At 44.4% G+C, this 16424-nt stretch overlaps 1 protein-coding gene across 1 annotated transcript in view; it reads right to left on the bottom strand.

The window, feature by feature from the left end:
- Positions 1 to 16424, bottom strand: part of SGK1 (serum/glucocorticoid regulated kinase 1) — a 101592-nt gene that overhangs the window by 68252 nt on the left and 16916 nt on the right. The window contains exon 2 of the mRNA XM_077352254.1: positions 453 to 668. Coding sequence (XP_077208369.1) covers positions 453 to 668 — 216 coding nt within the window. The remainder of the gene's footprint in view (positions 1 to 452; positions 669 to 16424) is intronic.

Here is a 16424-nt window from a genome sequence, read left to right as displayed (position 1 = left end):
GAGGAGGTTCCCTTTAATCACTCTGGCTAGTAGTCATTGACTGACTTAATTTCCACGAATCTGTCAAATCCCTCATTAAAGTCATCTGAGACTGTGTTCGCCACCATGTCCACTAACAGTTAATATAGTTTACAGTTAATGACTGTGGTAACTGTAAATGTCACAACTGTAGTGATCCCTGTATGGTGCATCTATCTATGTAGATAATAATCAAGGAAGTGATTGTCTCCATCACCATGTCCTCTAACAGTTAATTCTATAATTTAATGACTCATTGAATACAGAAGCACTTCCAGAGAAACACAATTTGGATGGCTTTATTCTCAGGACAGGACTTCCAATTCATTTGGATGGAGCAGTGTAATGATTGTGGTAACTATCAATGTCACAACTGTAGCGATCCCTGTATGGTCTGTCTATGTAGATAATAATCAAGGAAGAGACTCGCTTACTTTGCAGTTTCTGTGGCCTTCCCAGGAACATGCCTCTGTGTCCTGAGGGACAATTCCTCTTTGAAAAGCATGGTCACTGAAGCACATCTGACACAACGGAGACTCCATTTCTGCCTCGCCTTGAGGTATATGCATCACAGTGGACCCTGGGTACTTGAGGCTGCTTGTCTGATGCTTTTCCATGCTAACCATTGGGCTCTTAATCCATCTCCGTACCTAAAAGTACATAAATACACAAAAAACACTATTGGTTATTTCCGTCTTATGAATTTGGTCATTTTCATTCTGAACAAATTGGGATTTGGATTGGGACGAATAGCATTCTGACTTGGCTTTGAAGAATATATAAGCCTCAGTAGTTAAACTGAGAATGAGGGAGGGCAAGCGAGTCACAATCAGCAACAGTATGGCTTTGTCCACAATGGGGGAATGAAGCCATGCAACCACTGCAGCAGCATCAAGAAGGCTGAGAACATGCAGGATCTACAACCGTGGGCACCTGGCCCAGCTGCTGCTACTGCCACCCCCATTCCTCCTTTTTTTCAATTGGCCACACACAAAATTACAACATGGCAGTGATTTCAGCATACCACAGCCTGGGGAACCTTCCTTTCTCCTGCTTTTCCCTTCTGTTGCCAGGCAGCACTTGCTAAAGCACTACTCAGCTGGGAAAGGAAGAACACCTTTGAGGGGCTGGAAATTGTGGGAAGAAATCATAGAGCTGGAAGGCACAATGCAGGAACTCACAACTACATGCCCACCCACAATGACCCCAATTTCATGCCCAAGTGATCCCCTCCACCAAAAATCTCCAGAATCCAGCCTGGCCTGGAGGAAATTCGCCTACCATCCCACAGTGGTGATCAGCAATTCCCTGGGTATGCAAGGAAGGGCCAGAGAGACAAACACTGGCACATCTCTTCCTGCCCACCCACTCACAATCTGCCTAAACTCATAAATGTGGAACTTAGCTCTGTACCTTCCCGATAGTGGTTGCAGGTCGAGTTACCATCTACAACCACCCTTCTGTTTTTTGCTATCTTACTTATTTATCTACTTCATTTATACCCCAACTTTTCTTCCCAATAGGAACCAATAGTGGCTTATATTGTTCCCTTCTCCTCCATTTTATCATCACAAGAACCCTGTAAGGTAAGCTAGGCAGAGCGTGCTTAGCTGGCCCAAAGATGCCCAGTGAGCTTCCAGCGGGATTTGAATCTGGCTTTCCCAGATCCTAGTCTGACATTCTAAATTAGGGCTGCTAACCTCCAGGTGGGACCTGGGGATCTTCTGGATTTATGTGTCATCTCCAAACTAAAGAGATCAGTTCCCCTGGAGAAAATGGCTGCTTTGGAGGGTGGACTCCATATCATTATATTTCACTGAAGTCCCTCTCCACTCCAAATCCCGCCTGCTCCCTGATCTACCCCCAAGGTCTTCAATTAATTTCCCAACTCAGAGCTGACAACCCTACTCTAAATACACCATGGCTCTCTAGTGATGAAAGAATTCAATTATGAAAGTCCACAGGAAAGATGGTAAGATAACTTGTGAGCAAGAGGCTTGAGGACGAAGTCAAGCCTTGAAGACAGGCCAATCCCTGTTTACCCCCCGTCCACCTACACATAATACTCATAGTTCCTGTTTTCATTCTTATTCAGAAAAGTGAAAGTGGACTGAGGAGGGCCTGTGAAACTGGACCTCGTCCTCCTAGGGTTACTGAACTGATCAATGAGACAAGCACTTGATGATTTACGATAGCATTATGCATGTAGCCTCAGATCTATAGCCCATTGACCCACAGCCCAGACAACTTTCAGGCTCTGCCAGTGGTGTCAGTTAGCACAGAATTTAGGAACGTTTGTTTGGCTGTAAGTACAGTTGGAGTCACGCTCTGAAGTAGGAAATGAACTCTCATGAATCATCCTGCCTATTGTCTCAGCTGTGAGAGTACAGCTTGGCAACTGGTTGCCAAGGATGCATGGTAAACAAATACTCTGAGAAGCAAGTTCCTTTGGTGACTCTGAGATGAGCTGCTGAGTCCAAATCCATTGCACAGTGCAGACTTTTCGGAAACCATAAAAACAACCCTCTCTATGGACACCAAACAAATAAGGAGGTTCATCTTCACAGGAGGTGTGCCTGTCATTTTTCTGTGGTGTCTCTCTTTGTATGTTTTTTTTTTAAACCTGAAGGGCTGCTTGCTTATGCTGATTGGTTTAGGGTGTTGCTGCTTTGATGGTTCAATGAGTTTGCAGTCCTTTTGAGCCCTTCACAAGCCCTTGCAGATGAGCACATGACTCATATAAAGTCTGCACGTTTCCAACAAAACTCACATGCTGACAGGGTAGAATTCCGACTGAAATAATTTTTCCATGATGCAAACTGCAAGGCATTTTTGATCCAACTGCTGTTTTTACAATTCCAACATTCTTTAATAGGGTACAAAGTCTGGGTTTTTAAAAAACGTTCTATTGATTCTGGGAGGAGGAGGGATTCTTGCATTAAGACTGTTTAAAAATATACTTCTTGTTTCAGTTTTTAAAAATCAAACAAAGAAATGTTGGCAGGTCTTTATACTGATTTTGCCAAAGACCAAGTCTCAGACTATTAAGTACATCTTTAAATGTGAACCCATGGATATGTGTTTGGACATATTATTCCCTTCAAAAGGGGGGGGCATTTCTTGGATGGACTTATTGTCCTGTTTGAGTCATGCTACCAGAGAAGCATTTGCTTTTGCTGTGATGGGTTAGATCAGAGCCTTATTAATTCTGCTTTAGACCAAATGAAAATTTTCTCTGATGACATTAAGTAGCCTTACTCTCATACATTTTCAGTATGGCTTTTGTTATTTTCTTTAAAATATGTATTATTTGAAACAGGATCTTCTCAAACTTGGTTGTCCAAAGCTTCTTTAAAAAAAAAACATTTATGTGTTCCTCCAGTATAACTGGCTCTCTCAAGCCCAGAAGCTAGACCAATACTGGCTTACTATAAAACCACTTGGAATGAACCAGCTCATTGTTTTTCCAGTAAGAAAGATGTGTGATCCAGTTGGTCCCAGAAGCAGTGCTGCATTCATCACTCGTGGGCAATTGCGGACCCTGCCTTCTCGTGCATTACAAGTTTAGTCCTCTCCTGTATAGCAATCTGCTCTAGGTTTCCATAGGGGAAAAAGCCAGAATACAAATGAATTAAATAAGCAAGCAAGCGAATGAATTAATGTGATCTGTACCCATATCATTTTTCTAGGATATGGATCACATGGTGTGATCCCATGAGTATACTGGAGTACAGATTTGTGCAAATGACATCAAGAATTGTTGGAGGTCAGCAGGGCTACCCTGATTCCTCCTCTACACGTGCTGTTTGAATGACTTACTATTCATATTCAGGTACACTAACTCTGTTCAGGCATTTAAAGTGAGTGACACGAGGGGGTTATTGGCATCATTTCAGATTTTTTTGTCCTTGATATTTCCATTTATTTATTTCAAATATTCTTATGCTGCCTCTCTATCCAAATAGGGTCCCCAAGGCAGTGAACATCAAAATATTAAAACATCATTTATTTAAAATAAGACCATAGAAAGAACCCTGCTGGATCAGACCAGTGGTCCATCATTCTATCTCCTCCAGTATAACTGGAGTGGTCCAGCATTCTATCTCCTACAGTGATCAACCAATAAGAACTCATTGACATGCAAGCCCACATAACAATGCAATAAAGGAGGAGGACCAATAAGAGTTACAGGAATATACTAACCAAAACAAGACAAAAAAAAGTCTTCAGCCTGGTAGCAGAAGATGACAACAGAATGTGACAAATGAATCCTGCTGGGGAGGGAGTTCCAATGCCAGTGCTTTTCCTGAATTCCAATGATATCCAGTTTTTGATTCTATCCCCTTTTGCTTCCCATCATGGTCATCAAGTGAAAATATATAGTCTTCCATCTCAAATTGCTGTTGGAGGAGGAGGGAAGGGTGATTCCACCCCCCCCCCCAATTCAGCCCTCTCATAACAGATACTTACTTTGCACACACACACCCCCACACACATACATTGTTACTGGGAGGTCAACTGACCCACAGAATCAAAATTTGTAAAGCCACAGAAGGTTTCAACAGGAGGAGAAAAGCAGAGAGGTTGCCTTCTTCTCATGTGACTCAGCCCACACTGCTTAGGATCCAAGCTACAGGTTCTCAGGAGGGCTCCCAGCCAGCCAGCCAGCCAGACATCCTGAGTTTCAGCTTGGTGGCTGGATCATGTATCCTGATAGCTTTGATTGCACTTGTCAGTTCCATCGAATAGTTGTTTATATCCAAACAATAATTAAATGTTTTCTTGGCTATATAAAAGTTTAAGACTACTGTCCTTAAGCAGTTGTTTATTTATTTGTTTATTTGTATTAGCTTTTATGAACCACCACTCCTGGACCCAGCCTGCTCATGGCGGTTTACATTCAGTCATAAAAACCCAACTAAATACAATAAAAATACAATATAAATAATGGCAGCAAGATCCCATTTACATCCCCCTATCCATACCCAGAAACAAGCCCCTATTACCACCCTAGCCACTAACCCTAGGGGGTAACTTTTGCCCAGATGTCCAGCACATAGGGCCAATACAGGGAGGGACCTGATCTTCCTGGCCTGGCCTCATCCAAATGCCTGGTGGAAGAGCTCCATCTTGCAGGCCCTGCAGAACTGTGAAAGCTCTGCCATGGCCCTTAGCTCTTCTGAGACCTCATTTTACCAGGTTGGGGCCAGGACTGAGCAGTCCAAGGCCCTGGCCCTGGTTGAGGCCAGGCGTACCTCCCAGGGACCAGGAACAACCAAGAGATTCAAATCCCCAGAGCAAAGAACTCTGCGGGGAGCATAAGGAGAAAAGCAGTCCCTCAGATAAGCAGGGCCCAGGCCTCAGATGGCCTTTAAGGTAAGAACCAAGATCTTAAATCTGATCTGGAAGCTAACTGGTAACCAATGTAGCTGCCTTAGCACTGGCTGGATATGGGCCTTCCAGGATGACCTTGTGAGGACCCTAGCAGTCCCATTCTGCACCAAGTGCAATTTTGGGATCAGAGATAAGGGAAGACCAATGTATAGCGAGTTACAGAAGTCTAATCTGGAAGTGACCATTGTGTGGATCACAGTGGCCAAGTGGTCTGGGGACAGGTAGGGTGCTAGGATCCTCAGTGCAGATGATAAAAATGGCTATTTGTAGTCAATGGGACAAGAACTTGGAGCTGAATAATGGACACTACAGGGCTATCCTAAACTAAGTTTAAGTCCACTGAAGTTAGTGAGCAGAGAATGTTGTAACTCTCATTAGGTTGTTACTGTAAATGACTGAGACAATTGTTATTGCAGAGGGATGGATGGTGAAGTCCACAAAGAGTAGAAAAGAAGAAGAGCTGGGGTTTTGTACCCTGCTTATTATTAACTGAATGAGTCCTAACACAGCTTACAAATACCTTTCCTTTCTTCTCCCCACAACAGACAGGTGAGGTGGGTGAGGCTGAGAGACCTCATAAAGAGATGTGCTTTATGAGAACAGCTGTAAGAGAATAGTGACTTGCCCAGGGTCACGCAGCTGATTGCATGTAGAGGAGTGATTACAGCCTGCCCCTCCTTAACCACTCCAGATTACAGCCTGCCCCTCCTTAACCACTCCAGATTACAGCCTGCCCCTCCTTAACCACTACACCATGCTGGCTCTCTGTTCCAAATTTCTGCACAAATATTCATCGCATCCAACTGATGTAGATTTGCCGATCCTGCGGCTGGAATCAGCAAAAACTGATAATATTTGCTTAGGCAGGGTTCAGGGTCACATGTGTTCTGCCAAACCATATGTGGTTTGTTGCTTTAGTAGAAGTAGTTGAGGTTTCAGCCCCATGAGCAGCTTCAAATGACCCTCATAACCCACACAAAAGTTCTTAAGGCTGAATTTGGCCAAAAGTTCCTGGCAGCTGAACAAATGTCAAAAACTCTTGCCTTGTGAAGGTGGAGATAATGGGCACTTGGTATACTTGTTAGCAGCCCTGGGAGCTCTCCAAAATGAAACCTACCTTGTATTATAGTTATCTTAAACAATTCAGGAAAACATGGAGCTATTATTACTGGAATACACAGTGGAAAAAGTGGATAACGTAACACTGATATTTGTCCAACAGCATTTACAATGTAGACTTGAAGTTCTAAGGAAAAGTACTGACTGGCCATAATTTGTTGCATCAAAGCCAAGCACAGATATCTGGAGGGAAATTACTACAGCTGTGCTTGAACTGAAAGCTTCTGAGAATGGGCTACTGCTATATCACTGCTGGATCTGCCAATTGAATTGAATTCTCATAAGAACAACAACATTTAACTTTGTGTAGGGAAGTTCTTATAACTTTCTCAGCATGATAGGTTACTTCTGTCAGAAGAGTTTGTGTTGTTGTGAAGCACTTATGCAGTGGATTCACAACATACTCCACCCACAAGAATAATTCCGGAGGAGTAGCCATATTATTCTTCAGCAGAGAAACAAATAAGAATGATGTCCTTAGAGCAGGGGTAGTCAAACTGCGGCCCTCCAGATGTCCATGGACTACAATTCCCAGGAGCCCCTGCCAGCGAATGCTGGCAGGAGCTTCTGGGAATTGTAGTTCATGGACATCTGGAGGGCCGCAGTTTGACTACCCCTGCCTTAGAGACTATTACTCTCCAGGATATGCTTTCATGGATGTCTTCAGAGGCAATGAGTAAGCTGCCATATCATGTGGAGGTGACAGAAAGTTAGTTAAATTGCATTATGGTGACCCCATAAAGGTTTCAAGGTGGTTTGCCATTGCCTACCTCTGTTTAGTGACCCTGGACTTTCTTGGTGGTCTGCTCATACAAATAATAACCAGGGCTGACCATGTATAGGGTCTGAGATGTGTTGAGATCACACTAGCCTCAGGAATCCAGGTCAGGATGCCAAATTATATAGGGTTAAAAAAAAACAAACGAACTAGCTGCACAGTGAAGGAATGATGAATTACGGGAAGTACAGTCTGTAAACTGCCCAGAACCATAAAGAATGGGTGGTATTAAAAAAAATCCTAATTAATTGGCCGCAGGCAAAGGAGCAACTGCGAGCCGCATTGCGCGCGGCTCGCAGTTGCTCCGGTGGGGACTCGGAGGGAACAATCGGCAGGCACGAAGCCTGTCCAGAGGAAGGGGCCAATCGGCACCCTTCCTCATCATGAACACATCCCACCTCCCAAACCTTTATCCTTTTATTTAGTCCGCGGGGGTGGGACCAGAAAGGAGGTGGGTGCCTCTCCTTGGCACCCCAGGGCTTACAGTGCCAGGTGGCCTCAGGCAGTGTCAAGGTAAGTGGACACTTCCTCTTGGCACCCCAGGTGGATACTTCCCTATGGTGGGAATCCAGGGGCAAGGGGACCTGCATTCCCGGCAGGGGAACTGGGTGGGTTCCAGGGTGCTGCTGGATCTTCCTGTGGGTGGGATCACAGCAGCAAGGAGACCTGTGATCTCAGTGGGGATCTGGATGGGCTCCAGGGTGCTGCTGGGGGCTGAGTTCTTGTGGTCTTCTGACTGCAAGTCAGGCTTCCTCTTCCATGCTGTGTCAACACTCCTGTGGAGTATTAATAAAACTGTAGCCTTGTTTAAGCCAACAGAAATGTGTGTGTGTCTTCCTTGAGCCCAAAATGCCCTCCTGCAAGTCAATAAATAATAAGAGGTAATTTTTTTTGAAAGATCCATTCTTCTCCTGTCAATTAACTCAAGTGCATGTAATTCAGATATGGAGCAGTTAAGGCAAATGTATAAGATTAATATCTGATTCCGCCCAGCCAAATCAGAGAGTCATCGATGATTAAGTTCAGCCTACGTTAGAACAGTGCAAAACACAAACAATCTCCTTTGCTCAAAAGGCAGTTGAATCAATGACACTTTTTGGAAGTACAGAGTTAGTCTCCTGGGTGCATAAGTATTTATAAAATGTTAATTTGGATTTTCTTCAATAGTTTCTATGGGCAATGGTCTTGGGTTTCTTTGGCTGTTGTTGTGTTTGAATGTATGCTATCTAACCATTCTAATCTTTAAGCCTAGCAAACTGCCAGATGTATGATTAATGGAGCTTTGACTGATCACAAGATTCTCCCACCTCCATTCACAGCTTTCTCTGCTAAGTAACAATAAACAATAAACATGTGGTTTGTTTGCTTGTGGCATCTGTTGGTATGAGCACATTAAGGGGATCCACTCAGGTCTTTATGCTTGAATTCATAAATCCATCTCATTCACAATAACCAAGAACAACAACTCTCCTGAGAGAACAATGGCCCCATGTTCCAGCTGTTATCAGAGGGAATAAGTCAGTCTAGATAACTGTTGTGTATATGGCCTTATTCAGATGTTGCCTCAGGAATTACAGAGAGGGGCGTGGAACTGTACCCACTGCCACTAAACCCCAATTTGTCTTAGGTTGAAGTCAAAATCCTGTATACAGACAGAGTCTTTGCATGAACCTATATCTGCATAACAGCTGGAGTTTGGGACTAGAACCAGTAGATATGCGTCCATAGTCCTTTTCCCATGTTCATTATGCATGCAAAGAACCAACTGAACAAGGCTGAACACAAATTACAGCCCTGAGCACACCCACATGGCACTAGGCCCTATTGAAACTAAAGGGTTATTTAAAAGGAAACATATATAGGATCAGGATGTAAGTCACTTTCTGAGCTATCTGTATCTCAAAAGAGCAACTAGAATACAGTGCTGTTTAAGGCAGAACCTGAGAGAGAGGGGGGGGGAGGGGAGGGGAGGGAAGTAGGCAGATATGGAAAAGAGGGAAATGGGTTTGTGGGTGTGAGAGAGAGAACAGGTATGAGGATAAAGAGTCCTGGTAGATGAGTAGCTAGGAGAACAATCCTATGCAGAGTTACTTAGAAACCTTCTCAACTATTCAATGGGCTTATTTCAGGAAAGGTATTCTTAGGACAGCACCATAGGTATTTGTCGAGCAGGAAAGGTTATGTTCATTCCGAATACTTCAGTCAAATTACTGACAAACACATGGTTTATATATTTGGGGGATGTCCTAATTGCTTGTAGCTGCCACGTGACAAGTACCTGTATCAGGAGCTCAAAGATATTTGCCTTCTTTCTTGATCCTGCACCAAAGTGAGCTAGAAGAAACTTGCTTTTAGTATGAGGTTGTTGAGAAATATAACCTTCTGCTTTAGAAAGTCAGGTGATGTTGATTCACAGCACAATTATAGGCATGCCCATCACAAGACTCCCAGGCCTCTTTGATGCTGTTTCATAATCTATGATTTGTTTTCTTGGTTAGCAGGATGCAAATATGTTGGCCCATTTTCTGAATATCAGAATGGATACTGCTGATCTAACATCAAGTTGATCTCTTCAAGCCCTCATCACTGATTCATGTTTCTCTGTCTCACCCCATTTATTTTTATAGCTTTCTACATCCACTTCTTACTTTACAGTATATCAGTCTGAACATGAATATTCATTTTCCCTCCAGACAGTAACAAATACCCTATTTGTTTCTAGGCCTGATGGCTTATCTATGTGTTCTGTGTCCTAGAAATATCAAGTGTTTCTTCCCCCTTCTAGTTACTGTCCACTTGATCCTTTCCCTCCTTCCTGTGACATTATCAAATCACACCTCAGACCCCCAACTTGAATTTTTGCTAATGTAAGGTAGGCATTGTATGCACAGGCCACAGAAATCACAGAAACTCTAATGACAACTGTCCGGAAATCTACTTTAATGCCTATGGAAAAAATTGTCTGAATGAAAGAGGCATTGTCCAAGCTGTGTACAGTTGGTTAATTAGACAGGCTGATTAATGTTCATGTGGTGGTTTATATTACTTCCTTCTGTTTAGTTTTGGCATTTTAGTCTGTATTGTCCGCCTGGAAAAGTAGCACTGTGAAAACATGTTCACCAGATAACAAAAGCTACTGTTTCACTCCAAACCGTATGCCTTGTCACTTGGTTAGCTGATAATCACATCTCTTTCCAGGGGAAATAAAACACCAAAATAAAACAAACAAAAAACAAAACCCCAAACACCCACACCCTTGGCTTGTTCTGGTCTCAGGAATGTGAACCTTCAAAAAACTCCTGAGACTAAATAATAGAAGTCAGTGTGTTCATTCTGGCCTTGACTTGAGGTAAAAGGATTTTTTCTCCAACCACTTTGACTCCCTTATTCCTCTCCCCCACCTGCAATTATAGCGAACTGCAGTCATGTGCATCTGGTTGCTGCTATGCGTGAACTGTGGAGTGGGTCATTAATCCAGCACAAAACTTTTCTAAATCTAAAAGCATGCCTGTCCCTGACAGTATTATTGGAACAAGGCAGCAACCCTTAGTCCTGAATTACCTCCCCGTCCCCAGTGAAATCCTCTTGCTTGAAGCATATGTACAGGAACGGATTGATTAGTCCAATAGCAGGTACCTCCGTACAATTCCTGCTAGAACATAAATCTGCTAGCATCTCCGCAAGTAGAAAGTTGGGGGGAAGCGAGTTTCCAGACAGGGAACTTTGCTGCCCCATCTCCCTTGCGGGAGCACAAATCTGAGGAGTACAAGATGCATCAGGCCAAATGCCACCCTCTGCAGGAGTAGGAAGAGGCTGGGCAACCTGCCCTGGCTCAGACTCCATCTTGCAGTCCAGCATGAAACCTCCAGTGCAGAAACTGTCTGAGGCTATGAATCAGGCCTGAATCCTTTAAGTGTATACTAGAGGCAAAGTCCATTGTACCCAGGAATACAATGGCCATTAGGACATACGTCTGCACTGTGACCTTCCTGGGTTCTGCCCCCCCCCTCGAGATCCAGCATGGTAAAAAGGTTAAAGAGTAGCAGACTCTAATCTCAAGAACTGGGTTTGATTCTGGACTCCTCTTCCATATGCAGCAATCTAGGTTGCCGACTTCCAGGTGGGGGACTGGAAACCTTTGGGAACATGAAAGACGGAATGAAAGAGAGAGAATGAAAAAAAAAAGAGAGAAAGAAATGTGTGTGTGGGGGGGGGGAAGAGGAAGGAAGGCATCAGTTCTCCTGGAGAAGACAGCTGCTTTGGAGGGGCACTGGTCTTCCTAACCCCATATGACAGTGTCTGTATAGGTCCCCACTGTCCCCACATTCCCTTCCAGCCTCACATCATCCAAAGGCCAGGCTGGGAAGGCTGGAGGGGGATGGGGTGAGCTGCCAGCTTTCTCCCTCCCATCTTCCAAAGGCTGCTCAGGGAATGCCATAGGGGATGGCCTGCCTCCTTTTCACACACCCCCATCTCCCAAAGGGCAGGCTGGGCAGGGAAGATCATGGGGGTGGGCTGCCTTCTTTCTGCCCCATTCTACATCTCCCAGAGGATGGTTCAGGCAGTAAAAGCTGTAGGGGGGCTGCCTCCTTTCCACCCCCTACCCCACATCTCCCAAAGGCCAGGCTGCTCGGGGAAGGCCATAAGGCTGCCCCTTTCCCACCCATCCCATCTCCCAGAGGGTAGGTTGGGCATCAAAGACTATGTCCTTCCTGCCCCTCTACATCTCCCACAGGCCAGGTTATTTAGGGAAGACCATGGGGTAGTGTGGGCTATCTCTTTTCTGCCCCTCCAACATGTCCCAAAGGCCAGGCCAGGAAAATCATGGGGGGCTGCCTCCATCCCACCCCCCACATCTCTCAAGGGCAAGGCTGGGTGGGGAAGGCTGTTGGATCCCCAGCCCCTCTGAGGAGAGGGAGGGTGGGGGAAAGCAAAGACTGCTCTGATGGCCAGCTGCAGGACCATGGGGAGGTATTCTAAGCCCAGGCCCTGTTATTGTGGACTCCTCAAAGGAAAAGCCTTGCCAGGAGTTCGTAGCTTAACCCAAGCCTCAGCTGGATGAGAGCTTAGCCCAGCCAAATGTTCAACAGGTAGAGAGCTCTGTTCAGCAGGAAGGAATGGAGCTGCAGACAAACCAGGGCTTAGATTCCAAAGTTGTTGCAGGAACTCTGCATTCCTCTGCCCATCCCCAAGCTGCAGCTCCCTGCTTTGTCAACCCATCTGGCTCACCTGAGTCAATTAAGCAATGCTAGCTATGTGCCAGAATAGATATCCAGTCTAAAAGGCACCATCCCATGTTAGCAAGACAGTTGCTGACTGTGGAAGAATGTGAGTCTTCACAGAGTGAGGACTGAGAGGCTGCTGACAGTCTATATTAATTTGAGACTGTGAGGCCTGAGTTGTGGACTTGCTACTTTTGCTGGTGCCCTGGACTACCTGAGTGAACTCTTGATTCCCTAGACTGAGTTAAGACATTCATTGTATTCTGTCTGTCCCTTGGCATTCTGTTTTTGAAGTACTGATTCTCTCTGTCTTCCTGTGTCAGCTCATTTGTGCTTCTTTCCAAAAAAGAGCTGAAATCTGAGACCAACACAGGAGGCAAAGGAAGCAGTTGGCTTCCTCCCTTGCCTTGGGGAGATGGAGAGTGGGAAGAGACTGAGGATGGGGCAACTTACCAGCAGCAGAGCCTTTTAGAGAGGCCGGCACCTCTTTTACCTGGCAAGCAGCAGGAAGAGGAGGACAGATAAGCCCATGACTGGCCCTAATTGGGAGAGTGCTTTCTCCTGATTGGCGGCACACTCCCAAGGAGGGCCAATCAGGTAGAATTGTCAACATGCAATTTGAACTGATTGGCCTTCATTGGGACAGTGCTCTCTCTCTCTCTCTTTCTGCATGCAATTTGAATCTATTGGCCTTCATTGGGACGGCCATGGAGGGCCAATCAGATAGGGAATGAGTTGTCAACTTGAACTTTGTTATGCTTAGTGATACTTTGCTGTAAAAAGATGGAACTGTCTGAACAAGTTGCACTCCTGGTAGTATGCACAACTGCTTTGTTGAATGGGGAAGTCTAACTTACTTAAAGAGTTACCAGTCAGTCACTAGTGTCATAAACCTACTTTCACTGAACTGCTCATTTGTTTGCACATGATTTTTCACATCCTTACACAAATGAAGATGGGAAGACTCTTGTCTAAGTCAATGAATAATTAAGGGTGACTGAGCAAAGTTGGATGGGTAAATTAGAGAACAGCATGCTTGTTTCAATAGAATCACTGCCTGTTTTAATGTAACACCCCATTGCTACACATGTTCTCATAGTGCATTATGGGACTCGGAAGACATTGTATTGTACACGCAGAAGCACAAGCTGTTCCTAACAGAAGCTTTAGAAATGCTTTTGTGCTAGATACAATGTGGGCACAAACAGCAAATCCTATTCCATCCTAAGCATTCCACTTACTGCCAAATTTTCGGTGCTATATGAAGGTTGAGTAGATAACCCATAATCCAGGCTTCTGCAGTTTATGGCCCACCAAGCTGAACCCAGCTCAATATCCATCAATGACAGCCTACTATGTGGTCAATAACTCCCAGTTTTTGTTTCCTCCTAGGTATTGCCTACAACTACATGTGATATCAAGTTGTCTGGCAAGCTACAATGTATGACTGATGGGCTATATTCAGCTGGTTGATCATAAGATAACGCGGAGTCCTTATAACTTGTGTATAAAGTGCTATCAAATCACAGCAACCCTATAGGATTATCAAGACAAGAGATGTTTTACCATAACCTAACTCTGCATAGCAGCTCAAGACTTTCCTGGTGGTCTCCCAACCAAGTACTAACTATGATGACCAATCCTGATTAGCTTCTGAGATCATACAAAATTGAGCTAGCCTAGGCCATCCAGGTCAGGGTCATCATGACCATTCTGCAATTCACACACACTGGATAATGCACTTTCAATGCACTTAAAAGCAGATTTCCTATTTTGCACAGGAAAATTCAGTTGTAAAAGCACACTGAAACTGCATTATCCGGTGTGTGCAGAATGGTTAGTCTCTTTTTCAAAAAAGCCATCCATCGCTGTGTTTTACATTGCCAGGCCAAGAATATATGTTCAATTAATCTGTGTTAAATGATATTGAATATGAAAGAAACCCCACAGCCAGCAAAATTGGCCATTGGTTCATAATTTATCTTTTGTAGTACTCATCAGACATAGCCAGGCATGTCACTGACGTATGAGAAGCAGCATTAATATTACACAAGCATGCGTTCAGATCTGAACCTCAGAATTTCATTCACCTGTACAGATTATCCCAGAGATTATCCCAGATTTAGGGTGGGGGGATAGAAAAGATAATTTAAATTGCATCGGGGCATAGGATTGTGATGTTTGTCAGGTAGGAATATTCAACCACCCCAACACCATGTCCTCCATAAAAAACAGTCTGATTAGATAAGTTCTTATGATTCCAAGCTAAAACTATCTCAAAAAACCTCAGAAAAAAATTAGTAGGAGACACAGAAACAGCAAAAGCCCAAACATCATTTGAATCTAATTCAGTAGCATAAGCTTTGGCAATGGCAACAACAAATTATTCCAGAAGTGTACATGATATAGTGTCTCCTCAGTCTGATATTTCCCCATCCACACACCATGGTTGTATTTACAAGGAACATATTGTCTGTTCTTAAAATTCCTGATACGTTTACAAATCCCTCTCTGGACCAAAGAATACAAATCCTGTGCCTCCATTGTAAGGGAGGTATCAAGGATCACACCCAGATTCCTGGCTGATTGTACAGCCATCAGCTGTAGGCAGGGCAATAATTCTTCCTTGACCCACTCCATTCTACCTATAAACAGAACCTCTATCTTGGAAGGGTTGAGTTTCAGGAATTATACTTGAGCCAGACTGTCACAGCTTCAGCAAATGTTTGGTGTAGGGGAGTCTGACTGGCCATCCATCAGGAGTTAGACACCCTAGCCTGAATCTTCTGAGTAGTTGGTCTAGAGGGCACATGAAGATATTACATAACATGGCAGAGAGGACCATGCCCAGTGGAACTCCACAGGGGAGCTGGTAGCAACATGATCGATTATCTCCCAGAGTGACCCTTTGCCCTCAGCCCTGGAGAAAGGAGATCAGCCATTGAAGAGCTGTACCCCATATTCCAGCACTGGTGAGGCAGTGAAATCTGAGAAAAGCCAGGGGATCCACAAGGTGCACAAATGCACCACAATGCTGTGTGTAAGCAGTAGTGTTGTCAGGATGAATTGGGAGACATCAGGTTGAGATTTCCTCTTCTAGGGGAAAACCCAGAAGTCGTTAGGGTAGCCCTAGAAATCATAGTCACTCTAGGGATTGCCAGAAACATTATGGTTCTAACATAGACATTCTGGTGATCCCTAGAGTTACCCTACATCACTTCTGGCCTTTCCCTGGAAGTGACATATCAACACAGCCTTATGTCTCCATTTAAAAAATAATAATTCTCCTCTGCTTAGAGTATGAGTGGGCAATTTGGTCTGCTTGCAGGAGGTCTTTTGCTACAAATGGAGGCCTGGCAGCCCTGGGAAGTGGGGAAGGGGAGAACCACTTTTCAAAAGCACTGAAAAGACACAGTAGCTGCTATGAGGGGGGAATGCCGTGCAGAATAAAAAATACTGTGGTGGCCTTTCTGTGGTGAAACCAGCTATACATGAAGAAATTAAAAAAAAAAACATCCTTTGGGGCAGATTTTTGTGAGGTTTCCTGTCATGCATAATACACCCTGGACTGTTTGAACAAAGGTTATCTGTACAGGTCTCCTCTACAGAGGTGCATCACTAAGGCACTGCCTTTTTTGCATGCCATGCATGTTACTCCTACTGTCTGCACTTCCTCCTTGCAGCACGTTCATCTTGATATGGCTACTGGAATGGTCAATTCTGCTGAAATTAGCCCCCCCCCCCAAGGCACAACTACAAATCTGTACAGTTTCTGAGTGACTTGGAAAGACCTTGACAGTCGTGAGGCGGAAGCATATAAACCCTACATACCAAATGGCCCATCCTCATTCAGGACAGGTGGGGCTAGTGGTGCAGTGTTGCTCTTTGATCTA

Source organism: Paroedura picta, chromosome 1 (genome assembly GCF_049243985.1).
Source record: "Paroedura picta isolate Pp20150507F chromosome 1, Ppicta_v3.0, whole genome shotgun sequence".
NCBI lineage: Eukaryota > Metazoa > Chordata > Lepidosauria > Squamata > Gekkonidae > Paroedura > Paroedura picta.
This window is presented reverse-complemented; position numbering and strand designations above follow the sequence as displayed.